The following is a 21,821-nucleotide window of genomic DNA, read 5'->3' on the forward strand; positions in this document are numbered from 1 at the left end:
GGTAATACACAAGTGTATCCTTTTCTTTTTCTTTGTTACCAGAAAAGGGCCATGATGGGATTATTTGGTGGCGTCTTTTCAAAATGGCCGGTGTGAGGGTCCTGTGTTTTAATGACCGCTGAAAGAGATGGCCATTTCAAAAGAAGAAGAAAAACACTGAAGAGATGACACTGCTGTTGGTTGACCCTAGGCCCCAAGTCTTTGGCCTTTTCTTGGCACCAAAGCAATCTTCTCATCAGACGGCCACGGAGACTTGCTCGACGTCGAAATCGACGCGGGATGTCGAGATCTAGGCGTGGGCGGCGATCTTTGTTAGCCACACACACACATGGTTTGGCTAGGGGGCGTTCACTGTAGCCGATAATGTCACATGGCGCACCTGATCCAGACACGGGGACGACGCGAAAACGACGGCGGAGGCAACAGGAGCAGGAGGTAGAAGAAAGAAGAAGAAGAGGAGCCGCTGGTAGAATCTGGACCACCAGGAAGATCGCAAACAAAGATAAGTTCATCCCAAGAAAGGTGCATTTCATTTCATCCTCGAAATGGCGAATTCGCCACCTGAAAACAAGGATGGCACGATAAGCAACTGAAAATGAACTGACTGTGCATAGACAGGAGAGGACACAGTCCAGAACCCAGAGCACACACCGGTCAATGCTGAGGATTCAGATAGACAAGCAAAAGTGACCGGAAAGAAGAAATTACATTCAGGTCATTTTCACATCACGTAGGAACCGAGGCAGCGAATCGCAAGGCACCCGATACGATACGTCGCGCTCGCGGGATCCGACTCACTTCAAATGCACCTCCCTACGTCAGTTTTTGCTTTTATTTTTTGCTTGTGCCACTAATAGAAGTTCTGTCTTTTTTTTCTTTTTGGCGGGGTGGAACAGAAGTTCTGTTCTTCCTCTATATATACTGGGATAATGCTGTCTACTTACCTGCCATTTTGAAACCAGATCCAGATCAGATAGACTGTGTTGATGAAAAATTGAGGGAGAAGGAGATAAGGGGAAGACTTGGAGGCCCCTGATTTTATGATAGAATATGACATCTGACTGTCCACATTTATAATAGTAGGCCACATAAATCACCTATCAGCTATGATCTCATAGATCTTGCTTCTCTCAACTTGAATTTGGAAAACCACTAAAAAAAACCATGAATTAGGAACACAAGAAGCTGAATCAGCTTGACATCCTCAGTGTCCACATAATAGTAGTATATACATCAGCCATTACCCATGATCTCACAGATCTTGCATGCTTTCTCTCAGCTTGAACTAGGAACACAAGGAGCCTAATCAGCTTGACATCCTCACTGCCCATATAATACTAGGCTATGCACATCAGCAGGTAGCTATGATCTCATACATCTTGCCTCTCACCACTTGTATTAGGAGCATAGCTGAATCAGATTGGCATCCTCCATCCCTCATCACCATTACTTAACTGTTGACCCTGAGCCCCAAGTCCTTGCCATTTTTCTTGGCACCCAATCTTCCGGTGTCGACACTTGAGAAGTTGAGATCAACACTACTCAGAAAATCTGTCCCACAAAGATTTCTTTGACACGAGATGTCGAAATCGGTTGCGTGGTCGGTGCTCTTAGCCACATAAGACCGGTGCTGATTGGGCGAGGGAGGGGCCGCGAAAGGGATAGCTACCTAATCATGTGTGTTAATAATCATGTCAGTCTCTGGTTTGAACCTGTCAAGATTCTCCATACACTTGTAGCACCCAGTGGCAGATCAGCATTGAACATAGCAAACTTCTTAACCAAGTGTGTTTGCACATGACCTGGATGGAGCTAATCATGTAATTAGGAACCGTATATTACGGTGTTGTTCTATACTGTCTCATATAAGAGGATAAAAATATGTGGTCAGATGCAGGTCCATGAACATGCTCCTAGATTCAGAGGGTTGTCTGCATTATTGCCATTATTTTGCAGTTCCAAGGAAGCTACAGGCGGTTTTTATTATGATCCCAAGAGCATAAAATCTCTGTCTGAATTCAGCCCCATGTGACGCGTCTAGTTAACAACAACAGGAGCCACAACTACCGCTAAACTAAACAAATAATAAAGCCTCAAAATTAAGCAGCATGTGGTGGATGATGATCATTACAGTCAGGAGAGGAGACTTTGGAGTCGACGCCGGTGCTGCAACGAACAGCGACGTCGACGACCCGCCTGATGACGCAGCCGTGCCAAGTCATCGAAGTGAGGTCAGGATAAGCCAGTTGTGATCATGCAGCTGTTCACAACTGGAACCGGCATGACCTTAAGCGCAATTATCATGCATAACAACTGGTTAACAAGACAATCCTGAGTTGAACACTATAATTTAGTTCAGTTGGAGTATGCAGTGAACCTTTTGCTTGCCACCTGTGAAGGATAGGGACAGGATATCTTCAGGCCTAAGTCAGATCTCTTTCTGACCTAATACATGTGTTAATCTATAATTAGTTTTTTCATTGATGGGAAATACCAGGAATTCCTAGTGCATATGTTTATAAAAAAGAATGTGGTTAACATATGTAGAGGTAAAAAGAAAGGAAGGAGGAAGAAAAAATAAAGGCAGATCATAAAATCTGAGATGAAAGCTCCTCAACAGTTAGTTCAGTTGGGGTATGCAGTGAACAGAGACAGGAGGATTATCTTTAGGCCTAGCCTCTTTCTCCCTCTACACATTTTGTACATTTCCCGCGCCTCTCCCTTTGCATATATTTATAATTTGTTCATAAATTTATATACCGTCGGGGCCTCCTCCACAGCTCTTTTTTCTAGAAAAAACAGAGCGGGCGGTCCGCGTATATATAAGTAAGCACTTTGGAGGCAGCTAACCAACCAACCACCCCCTCATTAACAAAGCACCCAACCATCCAACCTTGAGAAGGTGAGAGCTCAGCTGGGAGAAGAGAAGAGAACACAGGAGAAGAGCAGGAAAGGGAGATCATCATCAGGCTCTGAAGAAACGGAGAAAAAAGTAAGCATCTCTTCCAACCAATCCTCCTGTTCATGATTCTTCCCCCTTCCTCCCTTTTCTCCTCTTCATCGCAACGGAGCTCTGCGCTTCGCTTCCGCTCTGCGCCTTCGGTCTTCCGAACGAAAGATCCTCCTCAGAAATTATTACTGCTACTTCTTTTGCTTGTTCTAAAGAAAGAGACAGAGAATTCTTTTTCTTTCCTTTTTTGGAAGCAGAATTGTCATGCTCCATCAAGGAGGTTGGAATGAACCTGCTTCTTAATCAGAAACTATCTTTGATCCCAACTAACACTGGAGGTTGTTGTAGGTAACTAACCGGTGGTTGCTGCCTGACGCCGGCGGCCATGGCCACCGTCGGGCCGCCTGGCGCCTTTCGGAGGATCACCGTGCACTACAGCAGCACCGCCGGGGACGATGCCAACCACGATGACTTCCTCGAGTATGTGATCGGTGATGTTCTTCAACACCAGGTACGCTTCATATTAGCATCTGCACTTTTCAAGAAAAATTCTGTGGTCAACTGAAACCTTTTTTTTAAGTAACAGTTCTCATTTGTTTTCTTAGGAGGGCCTGCACCAATCCTTCGGCACAGGGGCCCCTGGTGCATCCTGGAGCATGCATTGCTGCCATGGGGAGAGCAGCCGTGGCACAGCAGCAGAAACCTCAGGAACTTCAGATGAACAGATCGCAGCTGACCTCAAATACGCCAGGATGCTGCAGGAGATGGAAGATCTGGATGTGGACACGCCTCCCAACGACGACGAACAAGACGGTACGCGATGCTTTTGATTCAGTTCAGCCAAGGCACATGATGTTTGCTGATCATCATCTGATATATTGGTGTCTTGTGTGGCTTAAATTCAGATATAAGCTGTGTGCCTTCCCCATCTGACACCGATGATGACGATGACCGCGGCGACGAAGAGGAGGTGATTTATTATAGGAACCAATATTTGTAGTTGCTTGCTTGTTAAGCTAGTTATCTGCAGCTTGCATCAAACTAAAAATTCCAAGACCGGTTTGCAGACTGCTAGGCAGGATGATGATGATGACAACGACGACACCAACGACGATGTTGATCCAGACAACATGACATATGAGGTTTGTCTTCAATGAATGTCCCACAGTTTCTTTTTCTGTTACCCGTAAAGGCCCCGTTTGGAACGCGAGATTTCTTTGTCAATAAATAGCATGCCGTGGTTGGTTGTTTCGTCAGAAAATTTGTTTGCTGATTCCAGACCCTTTTTTCTGCAAAAAAATTCCAGGAAAGGCAGGAACTGGTGGAATCAGTGGGAAATGAGAGCAGAGGTTTATCTGATGAGCTCCTGTCATACTTGGTGCCATGGAAGTACAGGTCAGGATCAGGGTTCTTCTCAAGGAAGACAAACCATGATGAGTGAGTCCAGAACCTTCTCAATCAAATATGAAATCCTTACTGATGATAATTAATCACTAGTGTATTGCTGGAAATTAGTTAATCTTTTGGCAGTAAATCTCTCTTTGTCACTGATGAATCTCTCTGTTTCTTCAACCAATGGATGCAGCACTTGTACTGTGTGCCTGTCTGCTTTCAGAAACCGGGAGAACATCATAACCCTGCCCTGCAAACATAATTACCACGCAAGTTGCATTAGCAACTGGCTCAAGATCAACAGGGTGAGTGTTAAAAATTGCTTCTTTTTTCACCTTTTGCCGAAGGTTGGAAAAAAGTCATGGCTTTGTGCAAAAGTGCAGTTGCTGATATGTGCTCAACTGTTTTGTGAAACAGACCTGCCCAGTTTGCAAGTATGAAGTGTTTGGGCCCTCCTAGCATGTCATCAGCAGCCAATCGAAGCTCACAAGGCGGCGACGCGTCATCGCGGCGCTCGCTTGCTACGCCTACTCATTCAGTACAAAAGAAAGAAAAGATAAAAAAAAACAGAATTTTAGTTTGATTTCACTGTCAAAAGGAAGGAAAAGGCACACAAAAAACAGATTTTTTTTAGTTTAAGTTCAAAAGCAGATATTTAGTTGGATTTCACTGTCAAAAGGAAAGAAAAGGAAAAAAATATAGATTTTTAGTTTTAGTTTACTGTCCCAAAGGGTGTCTACCCCACTGTAATTTTTGGCATGTGCAAGTGTCCTGATGGTTCAGAAACTTATATTTTTCTGTCCTTGTCATGTTTGTACCTGCTATTGTGGTGCTGTGATGCTACACCTCTCTTGGATATGATACTACTTATGATGACAGGCCACTCAAGTCACACATGATAATAACAAAGGTATCTGAATGTTTCATCAGTCTAAGATCAGCGACTGTTCCAGCAGCACAAATAAAAACCACAGCATGTCATTGTAGGTTAAGTTAATACTACAGGGTTGAACTGCTATCAAAGCCAACTCACACTCTCTAAGGTAACCGAAGGTTTCACCGATATATGATCACTAGAATGTTCCAGCGAAACAAGATATAGGAAAGAAAAAGAAAAACATGTAGTAATCTAATGGCAATTTCCAATCAATCATAACTCTTGGAGTAGTCAAACATAGGTTGGCACCAATGTGGTTTGTCACATGTTCCACGCATGAACAGCCTGCTCTCTGAGAGTTCATGGGTGATGAGATGGTCGAGATCGTCCATGCCGTGTACAGACTCCGCCATTGGAGTCAAACTTAGGTCGGCGATAACACAGTCTGTCACATGTTCCATGAAAATCCAGTCTGCTTGGGATAGTTCTTCAGGCCCTCTGCAGATGAACAGGCAAAATATTAAACATTTAAAGTTTGACTTGGCAAAATATTAACCAAAGGATAAACAGATCATCTGGACAAAGCAGGGTTGCTATGGCATAACTACAATAAAGCTACATTTTTAGAACCACAGAAATAAAAAAGACGGTGGGGATCGTGGAGAGATGGGCCCACTTGTCAGCAAGTGAGTTTGAAAGAAGGTGCTATGGTAAACATGAGGACTGCAATGAATTATGGTCTACAATTTAATCAGCTTTGGTGTTCTGCATCTGAAGACTGAAGCTATCTGTAACTTCAGTTTCAGTGCATAGATCAGCAAATGGATGATAAACAAAATAACAACCAGAGGGGGATTGGTTGTTACACACCCCAATTGCCAATGATCAGCAATATACACAACTTAACTAGAAAATGCCAGGAATCAAAGCACACTGTGTATATGTAGTAAACAGCTAAAAGAACCATGTGCAGCCTTTGAACCAAGTGTTAATCAAACAGAAAAAAAATATATGGGTAGTTGCTCCTTTTTTTATATGAAAAACAAATGAGATGAGAGGTTTCATCAAATATCTACTACTGCATTTGCATTCTTAACTGTAGATACCGAATTGTCAGTATTGCGAAATGCCAGAATGTTTGAAAACTTAATTAGCAAAAATAAAATATCTAGTGATGTCTGCACTGAGTGTAACAAGTATCCAGACTGTCCCAAGAATATCACAATGGATCAAATCAATATAATACCAATACTCAGGAATGCTCAAGTAAACCAGAGCATGGTAAAGGAATAACAAGAAGATGCAAAACTCAGGAAGAAAGATATGATTCTAGCAAAGAAAGGGTGACACCATAAAGAAAATCTTAGTATCACAGAATTTACTGTTACATCCTTCAGAAGACTAGGTGTGGGTGATTCTATCAGACTTCAAAATCAGTGGTGCCTGCAATTTCATGTATGACCTTGCTTATGGAACTCGTTTCAACTCTTCACTAACATGAACATCTGGGCATTCGTGCAACAACAGGAGAAGGTCCTTTGTAATTGTTTGGAGCTTGCTCTCCTCTGGTCGAAGATTATTCTTAAGAGTACTCTCGTGAAACAACTGCAGAGCACCCTGTGCTGAAATTTCTTGCACGAAGTTGTGCAAATCTTCAAGTTTTCCTCTACGCTGGGTGTCGAGCAGCCACTTTTCTTTAAGACTGTCGGAAAGACTAGCAAATGCACTGCTTGAAGGACAACAAAACGAAAATATAATAAATGAGAATGACACAAGAGGAACTTTATACGAGAAAACTGTTATTCACGCAACCAGAAATGCAATTTACCTAGTAATCCCCCGAACAAGACCCCACTTGTATCCAACATCCGCAGACTGCCTATGCCCAAGGTTGAACCCCTCTTGGGCAGCATCCTTCTGCCCTTCTGTCATACCATCCCTATAGCCCATCTACAAAGAAACCAAAAGCCTTACTTTCAAACTTTTTGGACATCACACAAATTCATGATTCATGACATCACACAAACTCTGTATCAAATTGAAGTCAAAATATTCACGTACCTTATGAAACTGGTCCTGCCTGTGGGTCCATTCTCTGTGTAAGCTGGAATCATGTCCTGTAGAATCTGAAGCATCACACCAGGAGTCATCATCTGCAGCAGCAGCATCTTCACCATTGCCTGAATCAAAATTGGTGGAAAACAATTAGCTGTGATGATATGGAATGCTATTTTTTTTGTTCAAACAGAAGCTACATTGTTAGAAACTGTATCCAAGTAACATACATGGCAACAAAAGACAGACAGAAGGTTGCAAAATCTAGTGATACTGCATCAGAACAAGGCTAGGGCACTATACCACAGAAAAAGACGGTGGAGATCGTGGAGAGATGGGCCCACTCATCGGCAAAGGACTTTAAAGGGACGGAGGTGGTGTTACGGTAAACATGAGGGATTATGGCCTACAATTTAATTGGCTCTGGTGTACTCAATCTGCAGCTTCTGCGGCTATCTGTAACTTTAGTTCAACGCATAGATCAGCAAATGGATGACAAACAAAATAACCATGAGAGGGGGCACCGGTTATTTCACACCGCAATTTACCCAGGATCAGCAATGCCCGCTAGATTTATGTCATGTACTCCAATACACACAACCTAACTAGAAAATGCCAGGAATCAAATTGGATAGGAATTGAAACAGGATGCACGCGCACGCGCACTGGCCGAAGCCTAAGAACTCCTACCTGGTTCTGTTAGAAACTTGTGAGTGATATACTATACTTATCATGTCGTCGTGAAGAACAGACCTCCCCTCCCAGGAGATATTCTGCATATGCGATCAGCAGATAAAATTATCATCATTCGGCCCTCATGTGTAACATCCAGAAATCCACAAATGCTCCTGGGCCCCTGTAACACAACTAGCCCCCCGTACGCACATATCCTATCCTATACCTCTACCGTACACACTACTATGTGTAGTTGCTCTGTTATCTGTTCTAGGCTGTGGCTGTCAAACAAAAATAGCTTCCTGAAAAAGAAAATTTTGAACCCCTCCTATATACCTCTACCTTACACACTACTCGTACTCTCTACTCTCTACTGCTGCTCTACTTGGTGATAGCCTCGCCAACGTCGAGCTTCACAAAACGGCGGAAACGCCGGTAAACTGGCGATATGGGACTAAACATGTACCAGCCGCAGCACGGCATCCTCCTACCACAGTGCACGGTCGACGCCGGCGCCTCCCGTCGCTCCGCAGGTCGCGCGTGGCCACCGAGGGGATCCAGTACGGCGGCCTCCATCCCCCTCGTCGTCTCCTGTCCCCGGCGACCTCCGCTGCCGTATCCCGCTCCAGCTGCCGGCTTCACCGCAATGGATCGGCGAGTGAACCGCGGCTTGGAGGGGGCCGACTGGTGGAGCCGGATTCCGGCGGGGTGGCCGGCGCTGTGTCAGATTTGGGGGTCGGGTAAGAAGAGGACGAGGCAGCTCGCGTCTTTTTTTTTCTTTTCTTTTTTTTACTTTTTGAGGCAGCTCGCATCTGTATCTCCTGGCCTGGCTACTGGGAGCCCATGTCCATGTGCGCCTATTGCGGGCCTTGCTGGACACGGCCGGGTAAATTCAGGCCCAACAAGCTGTGACCTCTCTGTATTTCTTCAATCAAAGGATAAAACAAATATTGCTCTTTTCTCATAATAACTTGGGGGCCGCTACGCGTCGGCCGGCGGGTTTTTTCAAAAGATCCGCCGCCTCGCGAGTCGCACAATTCAGTGGCTCAACGTCTCCCACTACTTTGCAACAAAGGTTTTGTTACAGAAACATTTGTAACAAAGGTAAAGTTGCAGAATATTTTTTTTGCAAATAGGTTGTGTTGCGGGATTTTTTTTTTGTAACAGAGTTCTTGTCGTAGATTGTTTTCCAACAGAGATTTGGTTGCAGTTTTTCTTTTTTTACAACAGAGCTGATGTTGCATAGCTTGTCTAAGTTGTAGTGGTCATCTGCCGCTATGATTTGCAACACCGCTGCTGTTGCAAGAAAAGGTAAAGGGCACATGATAGGCAAGGGAAATAACGGACTGTGTGCTAGCGTGCGTGACAACGCATGGATCAAAGCGATCCAACGGCTGCGTGAGTGGCCTCCACGCAATCAGCCGGTAGACCATTAGCATTTCCCTAGTAACTTTGCTTCTTCTCGTTTTTTGCAAGAAACCCATAGTTTTGTGTGCATGTGCGTGTGTGTTTCTGCCGGTGCAGGGTAGATACGTGCTATTTTGTGAATTCGCGGCTTTTGATTTTGACATTTTCTGTTACACATGATTTTTGTGACATAGACGCGAGCTTTTCTCCTTCTTGCAAAATAAAGGAGAAACAACTGATTGTGAAATGGATAACCAACTACAGTCAAGTAATAATGGAAATCGCATCATAAGGGTTCAAACATAATATATTTTTCATGTTGACAGCGACCTATAACATCATATATAACTATAATTCATTCACAGTAAACTTCACAAACGATTATTTCACATGCTTTTTTTTCATTTGTGAAACAGACCTGTCCTTTCTGCAAATATGAAGTCTTTTGTGCATCCTCCTAGCATGCCATATCACAAATCACAAAAGAAGAAGAAAAAAAAGCAATAAAGTCTTTCATTTTCAAAGAAGAGAATGGGCAGAAGAAGAAACACATCAGCTTTTAGTTGGAAAAAAATATACTGTCCTCACTGTGATATTTGGCATGCACAAGTTGTCCTGATGCTTCACAAGCTTATAATATTATCAAGGTTTTCATGCCATGGTCATGAGTATGCCTGCTACTACTGTAGTAGTGTAGTTCTGCAATACTAGTTGCTACACCTCTCATGGATATATGATGGGTTTAAGAACAGATGGCAGGCCAAACACTGGTAAGAAGATAACACTGGCACAAATGACAACCACAGCATGTCATTCCATACTAGTTAATAACACTGGGTTGCACTGCTATCCAAACCAACTCACTCTCACATAACCGAAGGTTCACCAATCTATGATCACCAGAGACTGTTCCAGGCAGCGAAAAAGAGCTCGAAAAAAGAAGAAAAACTTTTAATAATCTACCGCGATATCACCATCAAGCACAGCTCTCAGAATAGCGAGACTCTAGCTGACAATGATGTCAGATGTTCCACGAGAAGCCGCCGTCTCCCGGCTGCTCCCCCATGAACAACCCGCTCTCCACGAGTTCATGGGAGATGAGATGTTCCAGGTCGTCCATGTCGTGCACAGACTCTGCCTTTGGGGTCGCCACCGCATTGCCGCCAGAAGCGGCCGGGTTGCTGCTCACTGACTTGAAACTGCTGCTTCGCTGGACCAGGCCAGCTCCGCTGTTGATCAGATTACTAGGCCCCGCCATACCCATCGGAGCGGCGCCCTTTGCTGTGCTGTTATTCATGTGCTGTGCCTGCTCTGCGCTAGCAGCGCTGTTGGTGACCGCGGCTCCGGATGCGAGACCACCATTTGCATTGGGAGTGCTAGGAGACTGCTGCTGAGGCTGCTGCTGCTGTTGATGTTGCTGCTGCTGCTGCTGCTGCTGCTGCTGCTGGTGTTGCTGCTGCTGCTGCTGCTGCTGCTGCTGATGGTGTTGCTGGTGCTGCTGCTGTTGATGGTGTTGCTGCTGCTGCTGCTGCTGATGCTGATGAGCAAGAGCGCGGCTATTGGTATTCTTGGCTTCTTGCAGCAGCTGATTGATCACATGCTGCTGGAATTGTGGACTAGCACCCAGGCCTTGGAAATTGTTATGCTGGTGCTGGGGCATACCTTGCTGGAATGACATGGGATGCTGGAATTGCCCAAGCTGAGACGCACGGAACGATCTAGATGCTTCCAGCTGAATGCCACTGTGCACTGCTGTAGGACCTTTGAAGATACTCGATGCCTCCTGCTGAAGCAAACTTTGATTTGGGCTCGAGCCTCTAAGCATATTCTGGTAATTATTTAGCGCGGCAGCATTCTGAGATGCCTCCTGCTGGAGCAAACCCTGATTTGCGCTTGAGCTTCTGAACATATTCTGGTAACTGTTCATTGCCGCAGCATTCTGTGATGCCTCCTGCTGCAGCAAACCCTGATTTGCACTTGAGCTTCTCAGCATATGTTGGTAATTGCTTTGTGCTGCAGGATTCTGCGGATTATTACTAATTGCTCCAACACCTGGAACCTCGTTATTCACATGGGGGCTCATTTCTGTTTTGACTGCCTTTGAGTCATGCAAATTCTGCACCGTGAGCTTTGGTCCAGCAGTTTGCTTGGGATAGTTCTTCAGGCCCTCTGCAGATGAACAGGCAAAATATTAAACATTTAAACTATCTCACGGATCAATGGGCAAAGCAGGGTCACTATCATCACAAATATTTCAGTTGTTATGATTTGCTGTTATCAGCAGCAAATATGATGAAGCCCTAAAGGTGGCATACGATGTTTAGCTCCACACTGTTTGCATCACAACCAATTTGTACATGTTCAAGCTCACAGTCCGCATCTCTCACTAGTTCAGACATTGCATTACAACCAAATTTGCATGATATTAGCTGAGTTTTTGGCTCAGCTGGAGTTTGAACGTAGTTTCTATTCATGTAGATGTTTCATATGAAGTACTAAATCCGTACCAAAATATAAACATTTTTGTAGGCTAGCCTACAAAAATGTTTATATTTTGGTATGGAGGTAATACAATAGATCATGCATTATGGCTTAACTTTTTGGAAGAAACCAAAATGATATGCTTAGTTCTACCATATTCATGAGAATCACTAATCAAAACTGTTTTATGGAAACTAAATACAACACCTAGTAGGTACTAAAGACGATCGGTGTATGTGCATGCTCCTACCTATAGGGCCGAGCTTGTTCTTGTGGCTGAACTCAATTAGATCCTTCATGTGATTCACCACCTCTGATATCTGCCAAGAGGACATAAGCAATCAACATGCCATAATGCACATTACAGAATAAAACCATATAATGCACGCCATGTGGAAAATATCAAGACTAAAAAATATTGAACAAATAGAAAGGTAAATACTACTTAGGGAACTCCAGTTACCTGCAAACAGCGAACATATCTTTTAGAAAGACCATGTTCATTTAGGCTGTGGTGATCAATATTTTTCGCTAGTTGACGTGATGCTGATGCAAACCTATAAATTTCATACAAAAAAAGAATTTACATGTAGTGATTAGAATATCAGAAATTCAACTCTAGAGAGAATCAACTACATATTTGTGTGACTTTAGTTTTACTAACTCGTTGCAAGCCTTTTGTGCCTCATCGTTTGATAGGCCAGCAGGTCCATTTTTAGTGACAGTAGCTTGATAACTCTGGGTAGCACGCAGCATATGTGTAACCTGAAAAAACAAAAAGCAGGTGCATCAGAAATATATAGAAGGGTACTAAAGTTAAAGCACATCACACAAAGCCACAGATTAAGATTTATAATTATGTGGACTGGTTGAATGCCTGTGCTTTACCACTTCCTACAAAGAAAAAGACAGGAAGCTTTCAAATTGCAAAACCGTAAAATAATCATAGTGATTTAGAACCACAAAACAAGATGGCAGAGATGGTTTAGAGATGTCCCTACTTGTAGCAAGTAATTTTGAAAGGTGCTATGGCAAACATGAGGATTTCAATGAATTATGGCCTACTCTAAAGGTGGAGTATAATTTAATCGTCTTTGGTGTTTCCGCCAGCAGCTATCTGTAACTTAGTTGAGTAGACAGTTATAAGCAAATGGGTGATAAACATAGTAACCATGGGAGGGATCTGGTCTTTTCACACCCCAATCACCCAGGAGCAGCAATACCCATTGGATTTACATCATAAACACAAAACTACAAGATGCCAGGCATCAAATCACACTGTGTAGGCGACAGCTCAACCATATGCTGCCTTTGAACCAAAGGTTAATCAAATAGGAGATGGAACAGGAATCCCATACTGGTCTAAGAGCTTTACCTGCTCTGTTAGAAACTTGCGAGTGACATACTCGTCATGTTTCCGTGAACAAAACTCCCAGGACATAATCTGCACATCCAATTCAGCACATAAGAATGATTCACATTTCGAGATATCCACAAATCCACAAATGTTCAAGAAAGGACACCCAAAAGGTACTCTGGTATGGGCTAGCTACTACAACTAGGAACATACCTTTAGTTCTGGAGTGAATATTATTCTCAGTTGTCCCTCGTGTGTGACATGTTGGTGGTCGTAGATGCTCTTCTGAACAACTTTAGTATGCTCCAGGAGCAGCAGTCCGTTGGGCAACCGGAACTCGTTCGGCATGTCAAGGAATAGATATTCATCCTTAACACCATGGTCAAATCTAATTTGACAGAGTCTAGGAAGTATTTCAGAGGTAGCCTCTGTATGGTAGATAAGAGAAAGGGGGGAAACTGGGTGAGCTCAAAAATAATACATATTGATATTACATTGAGAGGAAAACTTAAAATCTTATTTATGAGAATTGCACAATGAAGAGGCAAAACAGAAAGAGTCCCAAAAACAGACAGTCAAGGTGTTCATCTAAAAAACAGGAGGGGCAAAGCGCATGATAACAGAAAGAAGGCTTTGCTGTGGAAGAAATAAAATGCCAACACTATGAGGCTATTCTTCATTCATGACAGTAACACAATATTATGATAAGGTATTCAGTACTGCTCCAGAGAGTTAACAAATTCACAAGATACTTTTATTTGCACTCTTGATGCTTAATGGCTTCCTTAGAATTCTGTAAAGCTACATTTATTTGCACTCTTGATGCTTAATGCTTCCTTAGAAAGTACTCCCTCCGTTCCAAATTACTCGTCGTGGTTTTAGTTCAAATTTGAACTAAAATCACGACGAGTAATTTGGAACGGAGGGAGTAATACTGTTGATTGTCTTCTGTAAAGCACAAGACATGTACAGAAATATTGAGCTTGGCAAATAGAGGAAGAACAGAATAAGCACAAACAAATCAGCATTCATACTCGGTGAGCAATCTTGAAGGGAAATGTGCAAACAACAAAGGATATAACATTTTACCATATCCTTTCCCCGAATGTGTATTACAAATATCACAACGCCATGTACCCTGTAACAAGTAAAGAATAGGAGTGTGAAATTTCATAGATCTTATACAACATCAAAAGAATAAGTACCCTGGATATCGACAATGCATGCAGAGCAGACAAAGAATCAGCTCTATCAGCTGTCAGTGGGTTTATTGCACAAAATAGATATATACAATTAAAATAGCCATTGCAGGACGGTTTTAAAACTTCCAATTAAAATAACTAGTGCAGGCTAAAATAACAAATATTTCCTCAACAGGCTACACATACAAATTGTGTTTCTCACTGCCATCAAAGGTAATTGATAATAAACAGTGTTGAATAATCCTAGCAGAACTGCCATAATTCAACATAATTTCAGATATGAAATTTTTACTAACCGGGGATGTCTGTGGAATAGCAGCTGAGGTATTTCCTGGTTTTTCATATGATGACACACACCATCTCTCTCTTGATCGTGGTGCAAAATATTCATCAATGAGCTTCCTCCAGTATGTTATGGGATTATTCTACAAGACAATTTTGAGTAAATTGTACTTCCATTGCTGTGCACTTTGTAATAAATGTATAAAAATGCAGAAACTCACATCTGGCCGGTAACGCTTGTGATACAAATACTGCATTAACCTTCGAGAACAAAGCCCACTCTCGACAGGAGTCCTAACAGGTCCAGCTAGCTGAATTCCAGGCTGTGCTAGCGGCAGCCTCAACTGTGGCTGCCGAGGTATGCCAACTTGAGAATGTTGATGCTGAGGAAATTGTTGCGATAATTGATGCTGCTGTTGTTGCTGAATTTGTGCCAGTTTGTGCTGCCGGATCAAGGCTTGAAGCTGTGGGTTGTGTTGGCCCTGGAAATGAAGAGAACTCTGACCTTGGAGCAGCTGTTGAATCAACTGTTGTTGCAAGATATCATCTTGCCGAATATCAACTCTTGGCTTCTTTTGAGCATGAAATGCAGCGGCAGCATCAATCACAGGTTGTGATGTTACACTAGATGCTCTCCGCTTCTGCATCTGCTCTTGGGGTGGACTTTGCTGCATGATGGAGCCATCAATGACTGAAGAGCCAGAAATGTTGTTGGACGAAAACGACATCGGAGAGGCAGGAAGGCGCATGAATGAATCAGCATTCATGCTCGTACTTTGCTGAAACTGGGCGCCTCCAGAAAGTGATGAGTTGCCATCGGTCACCAAAGAGCTAACACCAATGCTTGGCCCAGAGGAATTTGTAGTACTAACTGGAAGGCTACCATTCATGTCCCTGGGAACAAGTCCAAGGTTGGAGCGTGGGGCCCCGGACATGGAGGTCAGCAGGGTTGAGACTGAACCATCACCTTGAAGAATCTTGCTTAATGGGCTAGAACGTCCCTGGAAACTAGCAAGGATCTTCGGATACTTTCGCTGGAAACTGCAAAGTGTAATTATCAGTAATTTTGAAGTAATGCAAGCAAATCAAGAAAACAGTCACCACAAAATTTCTCAGCCAACGAGCTTATGAACCAACAGCCAGGATGCATAATTCAAAGTTACTAACTTCTAAGTCTCAAAATTAGGAGGACCCGTTTCAGGACATCAATGATAAAAATAGCCATCATCAAAAGGCAAGTGTTAATCCAATCTAAGAGATGAAATACATCGACTTAACTTCCAAAAAGAATACAGGTTATATCGCCAACGTAAAAGAAGCCAGAAAGAACACAAATAGAGAGGAAACAGGGCAAGAGAAGTTGACTGAGACAGGATATTTCATTTGAATTACTAACTAGCACATAATACAATCAATGCAAATTGCAACTACACGCTCGCATGATCAAGTTCCTAACAGCAAAGAGAGTTGCTTTCTATTCACCCTGACAAAAGGAAAGCACAAGACAAAGGGAGCTGGTAGGAGAAAAGTTGAGCGATGTACAGTCTCACGCGAGCTTGCAAGATATCACAAACCAAACAGTAAAAAAGAGAAGGTAAGAGAAAATCACAGGAACACAAACACATCTAGTTCAATTAGAAGAAAATACAATCTTGCATGATCACCTGCCACTTTGTTTGGATATTTAACTACAGACTATGAAGGACTGTGACTAAAACAAGAAACCCTGATGATAAACAAAAACTGCTTCAAAACCTAACTAAAAGAGGACACAGCAGATAGACTGCCTAACCTCAGAAACTGGAAGAGAAGGTCAATGTATGTAATGAATAAAAAGATTTAACTCGCCAAGGAAAAGAATAAAAATACAGAAAGGAGACAAATTGTATCCTTCAATGCAGAAACAAGCTGTCATTTTTTAAGGTGGTCATCGGTTACAGTGAAATATTCCACAATAACACAATTTGGATACGAGTGTTAACTTCTGCCGCAGCTTTCTTAGAGGTGATTGATTTATTTTCCCCTGTTGATTCCCATAAATTGGTTAATTTCTTTCTCGAAATCGCCACACCCCGCGCCAGGTGGGGCCCAGATGTCGGTAACTCCAAGGGAGGAAGCTACATGAGCTCGCGCGACACGGACCGAACAAGAGAGAACCCGTGGGCCCACGTGTCGGTGGCGTGGCTCCCTCTAATGTAACGTAAAAGAAAATCACAGGTACACAAACCCACCTAATTCAGTTAGAAGATACCCTAAAAAAAATTCAGTTAGAAGAAAAAATACAACCTTGCATCATCAACTGCCACTTGGTTTGGAATATTTAATTACAGACTATGGAGGACTGCAACTAAAACAAGAAACCCTGATGATAAACAAAAACTGCTTCAAAACCTAACAAAAACAGGGCACAGCAGATAGACCGCCTAACCTAAGAAGCTGGAGAGGAGGTCAAAGTAATGGGAATAAGAAGATCTACCTCACCAAGAAAAAGACAAAAAAAATACAAAAAGGAGATGAATTATATTTTAAGGTGGTCATCAGTCACAGGGGAATTCAAAGATTCATTGAAGGGGGGTGAGCAAATTTCTGCAACAACACAAATTGGATACTGCGCGTTAACTTGTGCCGCGGCTTTCTTAGAGGTGATTGATTATTTCGCCCTGATGGTTCCCCAAAATCGGTTCCACGCCGCATTGTGCCATGACAGAGCTCGCCCCTAACTAACTCCACACCAGCTCGTAGTACAAAAGCTGCAGGCAAACCGATGCTACTGCCGACCTACACAGGTAGAGAAAGAGAAGGCAAAACTTTGAGAGCTCCCCAACAACTCAAGCAACATCAGAGGCAGTATTCCTCTCAAGATCCAGAGAATTTGTGGGTTCGGAGAAATTCGACGCTCTTTCCAGCTCTCGCTTTTGGTGGGCTCTACACCTTTCCTAGCGCAAGAAGAGGATTTTTTTTCCGCCCCAAATTCCCGGCGCCGCCGCATTGGGCCGTCTCCACGGCGGAGAATCCCCCCTGTTCGCCCCCGCCGCATCAAGAACGCGCGCGGGCGCGAATCCCCTCGAAGCAGCCGTGCGGATTGAGGCCGGGCCATGAGTCGAACCAATCTACTAGTACTACCAGCAGCGCAGATATCACCAACCGAGTGCGGTGCGGAGAAATCCTCACCTCGGGAGCGAGCTCGCCGGCGGTGCGGTCGTGGCCGGTCGCTGTTCTTCCTCCTCCTCCTCCCTCCTCGTTGGCCTCGTGCTCCGGATATTATTCTTTCTGGCGTTTGCTTTTTATTCTACTGTGGGTTCTTATTTCTTCTCCTCCGCTTCTGGTGGCTGCGTGCGGGCGGCGGCGTCGCCGGCGGGCGGGCGAGGGCGGCCGGGTTAAATAGATTCGCGGGGGGTGCGACCGGGGCCGGGGCCGTGGTGACCGCCATTGACGGGTCGCGCGGGGCCCACCCGCGCCATCCCAGCCCTCCGATCCGGATCCAACGGTGGCCACTCCCACGTGGCCGCCCGCGATTGGCCGGGTGGTGGGGACGCGCGACCGGGAGCGGGGAGGTCGGCCCGCGCTGCGCGCACGCGGGCCGGCGCACACCGCGCGGCACGCGGGCCAGGTGGGGCCGCTCCGTCAGCGGCGCGGACGGTGGGTGGGTGCGACGGGACCGTGTGCTCCGAGCGGAAAGCCACGAGCGCGAGCGCGGGTCGCGCGCCGTGGGCCCAGAAAGAACCCGCAGGCCCACGCGTCAGCGGCGTGGGTCGCTTTACGGCTGGCCGCGAGCTGGTGCGCGAAATAAACGGGGGGTTTCTTTTCAGCTGGGAGGAGGGCTACGTGCACGCCGCCTCAGCCAACTGACCTGCGGGCCGGGAAGCTTCCCGGCCCCGCGTGTCAGCGCGGGTGAAAGGAGGCGGGTGCGTGTAGCTTTCCGCCCTTTTTCCTTCTCGGGCCGACTGCTGCACATCATTTGCCCAGGGGCGAATTCGCTACGCGCACGCGGGGTCGGGTCGCTTGCTTTCTGGGGCGGTTGCTTTGCGAGGGGGGAGAAGGAGGGTGGGGCCGGCTGGGGGGGTGGGGAAGGCTGTTTGAGTTTGACTAGTATCGTACGATTATTATTATTATTTTGTGCTTAATAAGGTGATAATTATGGTGTGCTAGGCTAGGCTGGGCCGACCATCGTAGGGTTCGCTTTAGCTGATTATTGTGGCTCACATGTTTGTGGAGGGAGGCGACGTGATCATAGGACTGGTAGGCGTTTTGGTACCAACAACAACAACGAGAAACAAAACAAAACAAAACATATACACAATGGCAGGGTCTTATCAAACAAAAACTATGCATTAGCTTTTCTTTAAAAAAAATGTCTTGGTTGATTGATGGGCATTGCACATGTTTATCTGTTGCGCGGAACCGAAATGTTTCACCGATAACTTCACGGAAAGGCCTACGAATTTGTGCATGGTTAGTCAAGAAACTCATGGGCTCGGAGAGCGGGTTGTAATGCTTTTGTCATCGTGGTCGAATGCTTTTGTCGCCAACATATGAGCCTCCGAGGTCGTTTTGGTCAAGGCCGGTACATTCCCATTCACTTCATTGCTTGTCATCGTCGCTTTAGTCATCTTCGAAACGCTAGCACATCATCCTAACCCTAGCACTGGCCGTCATGGATCTTGCATTGATCGCATGATGGAGCGGTTGAGACCGATCGGGATGACTCATTGATTTGGCTTGATTGGCCAAACATTACTGAGCGGGGATCCTAACCCTAACCCTAGCCCTAGCCGTCACGTTCTTGCATCTGTGTCCTAACCGAGCGGGGATCAAGACGACTTGTTGATTTGGCTTTGGTGGCCAAGCATTACATATTTTTTTTCCTTTCCTTTTATAATCCACCCCATCACTAGTTGTTGTGTATTTTACGAATGTAGTGCCCATGGAATACATCGCTAGCCTGATGGGTGTGCCTTTCTTGTCAGTTTGGGGACCGTTTCTTGGAAAATACCACATTGTGCCAACAAGTTCGTTAAATATAGGGTATTTCATGAAAAAAAAATCTCAAATTATGTACTTCCCTTGGTTAAATGGTGTACTGGGGTGGTCGTTATAAGAATATCCCATGACGATGGGGGTTGGTACTCATTCTTGCTCTAGGCTAAGCAACTCCATTCGTGGATGGTTCGGCGGCCTTCGGTATGTGGACAACTCGCTTTTTTCTGGAGCATACGTGGTGTATTAAACACTACCCCCGTCCTAAAATATTTTGGGATGGAGCTAGTATTTGTCGGTTGTGTCTCCATCTGAAGATTGTTTTGTTTTCATATTCTTATGGTGCTTTATCCGTGGTGGAGGGATACTTTGACATTTTGCTAGTTTCAAAACATTGTTTCAGTTTTTTTTTGCAGGAAACATTGTCTGAGTTAGGAAAATAATATCTTGGTTCATCGGCGGGCATTGAACATGTTTATCTGCTGCGAGGAACACAAATTTCTCACTGAAAACTTCATAAAAAATGCCTAGGAATTGGTGCGTGGTTAGTCTGAAACGTATCTTCCTTGAGATAATGTTCTAGCTGCCCTCGCAGCGGCTTACTCGTGGGCCATATCTAAAAGAGACGACAAAACATTCGACCGCGACACTCGCTCGAACTCAACATGAAAATGAATGTTTTGTCGTCAACGCATTCATCTTCGAGGTTGTCTTACCTCGATCGATACATCCACTTCACTTCATTGTATGTCGTCGTTGCTTCAATCGCTTTCGAAATGCTACCACAACATCCTAACCCTAACCCTAGCCGTCATGGGTCTTGAATTTGTCTATTGACGGAGCAGGATCGAAATGACTCATTGATTTTGCTTGAGTGGCCAAGCATTACATACTTGCTTTTCCTTTTTATAATCCACCTCTCGTTGTGTATTTTACGAATGTGATCCATGTGGAATTCATCGCCAGTTTGACGGGTTGGCCTTTCTAGTCAGTTTGGAAGCTGTTTCCTGAAAAGGAGCACCCCACAGTGTCTAACAAGTTCGCTAAATATAAGGTATGCTGATCTGAATATTTCTCAAATTGTGTACTGCCCGTGATTAAATGGCACAGTGAGGCGGTCGGGAAAAAGAATATCCCATGATGACCAAGGTTGGTAGTCATTCTTGCTCTAGCGTGAGCAACTCCATTTGTCGACGGTTCGGCAGCCTTTGATATGTGGATGACTCGCTCTTCGGGAACAGATGAGGTGTATTACATATTGTCAGTTGTGTTTCCAACTGAAGATTGTGTTCTTTTTTTTTGCATAAGTTCTGGTGTTTTCCCCGTGGTGGCTACTTCGACATTTTGCTAGTTTCTTTGTTTATTTTCCGTTGTTTATTTGTTGTTCATGTTGCTTGCAAGTTGTATTTCGGTACCTTGTACCCACGGTTCGAGAGTTTTCTTAAATTAAAATTTGGCATTGTCGTATCATTTTCTTTTTTTTGTGTGCGAATCGGCATTGTCTTTTCTTGTAAGGAAAAAAATTCTTTAAGAGTGCAAGTGAAATTCACTCGAACAAAAAAGGAGAGATGAAGGTTGGAAAATTAGAAAGAACACGGTGGGAATTCGGTTCGGGTGTACAAGTAAGGACTTCCGAGCGAGGAGGAGCGGCGGTATTTTCTTGAACATCTCCATGTATTTTCGGAATCAATACGACTACACGCTGTCCGTTGATCCACATGCTCATTTTCACTTCCAACGCCAGAATTGCTGCTACGAGTATTTGCGATGGGTCAAAGAACTGTGAAACTTGCACCCGGTATTTGCGATCGATCGGTCGAGTGCGTGCGTCCCTGGGTTAGCGATTGGTAACCCCTGGAGATTAGCCAGTTACGTGTACAGTTGGGCATGCGAATTAGGATGGCAGCACATCCATCCATCCATCCTTCGCGAGGACGGCACACGTGAGCGCGTGACGAGGAGGAGGTCAATTAGTCGCCAATCCATCGCTCTCGTCCTGCACATGCGCTTGCATGAGATTCGTCTCCATCGCGTACGGCGTACCTCTACCGCCCATTTTACACGCATCACCCCACCAAAAGGGTTTTCCACGTAGAAAACAAATCATTATCCTGGGTTTGTTGTGTGTGTTTCTAAAACCTCTAATTAAAACCAAATAAACATATA

General features: G+C 44.5%; 3 protein-coding genes across 7 annotated transcripts; 1 reads left to right on the forward strand and 2 right to left on the reverse strand.

The window, feature by feature from the left end:
* Positions 1–2,833: 2,833 nt before the first annotated feature.
* On the forward strand, positions 2,834–5,146 carry LOC125519751 (E3 ubiquitin ligase BIG BROTHER-related-like). The gene is made up of 8 exons (XM_048684500.1): positions 2,834–2,992; positions 3,299–3,461; positions 3,556–3,763; positions 3,856–3,920; positions 4,018–4,092; positions 4,257–4,387; positions 4,536–4,647; positions 4,760–5,146. The coding sequence occupies exons 2-8, from the start codon at positions 3,336–3,338 to the stop codon at positions 4,799–4,801; spliced, it is 759 nt and encodes a 252-aa protein (XP_048540457.1). The 5' UTR covers positions 2,834–2,992; positions 3,299–3,335; the 3' UTR covers positions 4,802–5,146.
* A 97-nt stretch (positions 5,147–5,243) lies between these two features.
* On the reverse strand, positions 5,244–8,903 carry LOC125519752. 5 transcript variants are annotated; one of them, XR_007288300.1, is made up of 5 exons: positions 8,441–8,900; positions 7,281–7,399; positions 7,048–7,169; positions 6,608–6,945; positions 5,244–5,717 (listed from the first exon to the last, which is right to left on the reverse strand). XR_007288300.1 is itself a non-coding variant. In XM_048684504.1 (5 exons), exons 1-5 carry the CDS (start codon positions 8,523–8,525, stop codon positions 5,709–5,711), a joined length of 564 nt encoding a protein of 187 aa, XP_048540461.1. In that variant the 5' UTR covers positions 8,526–8,903; the 3' UTR covers positions 5,244–5,708. The 5 variants fall into 5 exon arrangements, 3 of the variants coding, with proteins under 3 accessions (XP_048540461.1, XP_048540458.1, XP_048540460.1); XR_007288299.1 differs by having other exon boundaries at positions 6,602–6,945; XM_048684504.1 differs by having other exon boundaries at positions 6,717–6,945; positions 8,441–8,903.
* A 1,245-nt stretch (positions 8,904–10,148) lies between these two features.
* LOC125521573 (probable transcriptional regulator SLK3) lies at positions 10,149–18,044 on the reverse strand. Its single transcript, XM_048686637.1, has 10 exons — positions 17,850–18,044; positions 14,900–15,719; positions 14,693–14,821; positions 14,284–14,332; positions 13,408–13,622; positions 13,213–13,281; positions 12,502–12,602; positions 12,301–12,394; positions 12,088–12,157; positions 10,149–11,525 (listed from the first exon to the last, which is right to left on the reverse strand). Exons 2-10 carry the CDS (start codon positions 15,611–15,613, stop codon positions 10,378–10,380), a joined length of 2,589 nt encoding a protein of 862 aa, XP_048542594.1. The 5' UTR covers positions 15,614–15,719; positions 17,850–18,044; the 3' UTR covers positions 10,149–10,377.
* Between the last annotated feature and the right edge of the window lie 3,777 nt (positions 18,045–21,821).

This window comes from Triticum urartu, chromosome 7, assembly GCF_003073215.2.
Source record: "Triticum urartu cultivar G1812 chromosome 7, Tu2.1, whole genome shotgun sequence".
Taxonomy (NCBI): Eukaryota; Viridiplantae; Streptophyta; class Magnoliopsida; order Poales; family Poaceae; genus Triticum; species Triticum urartu.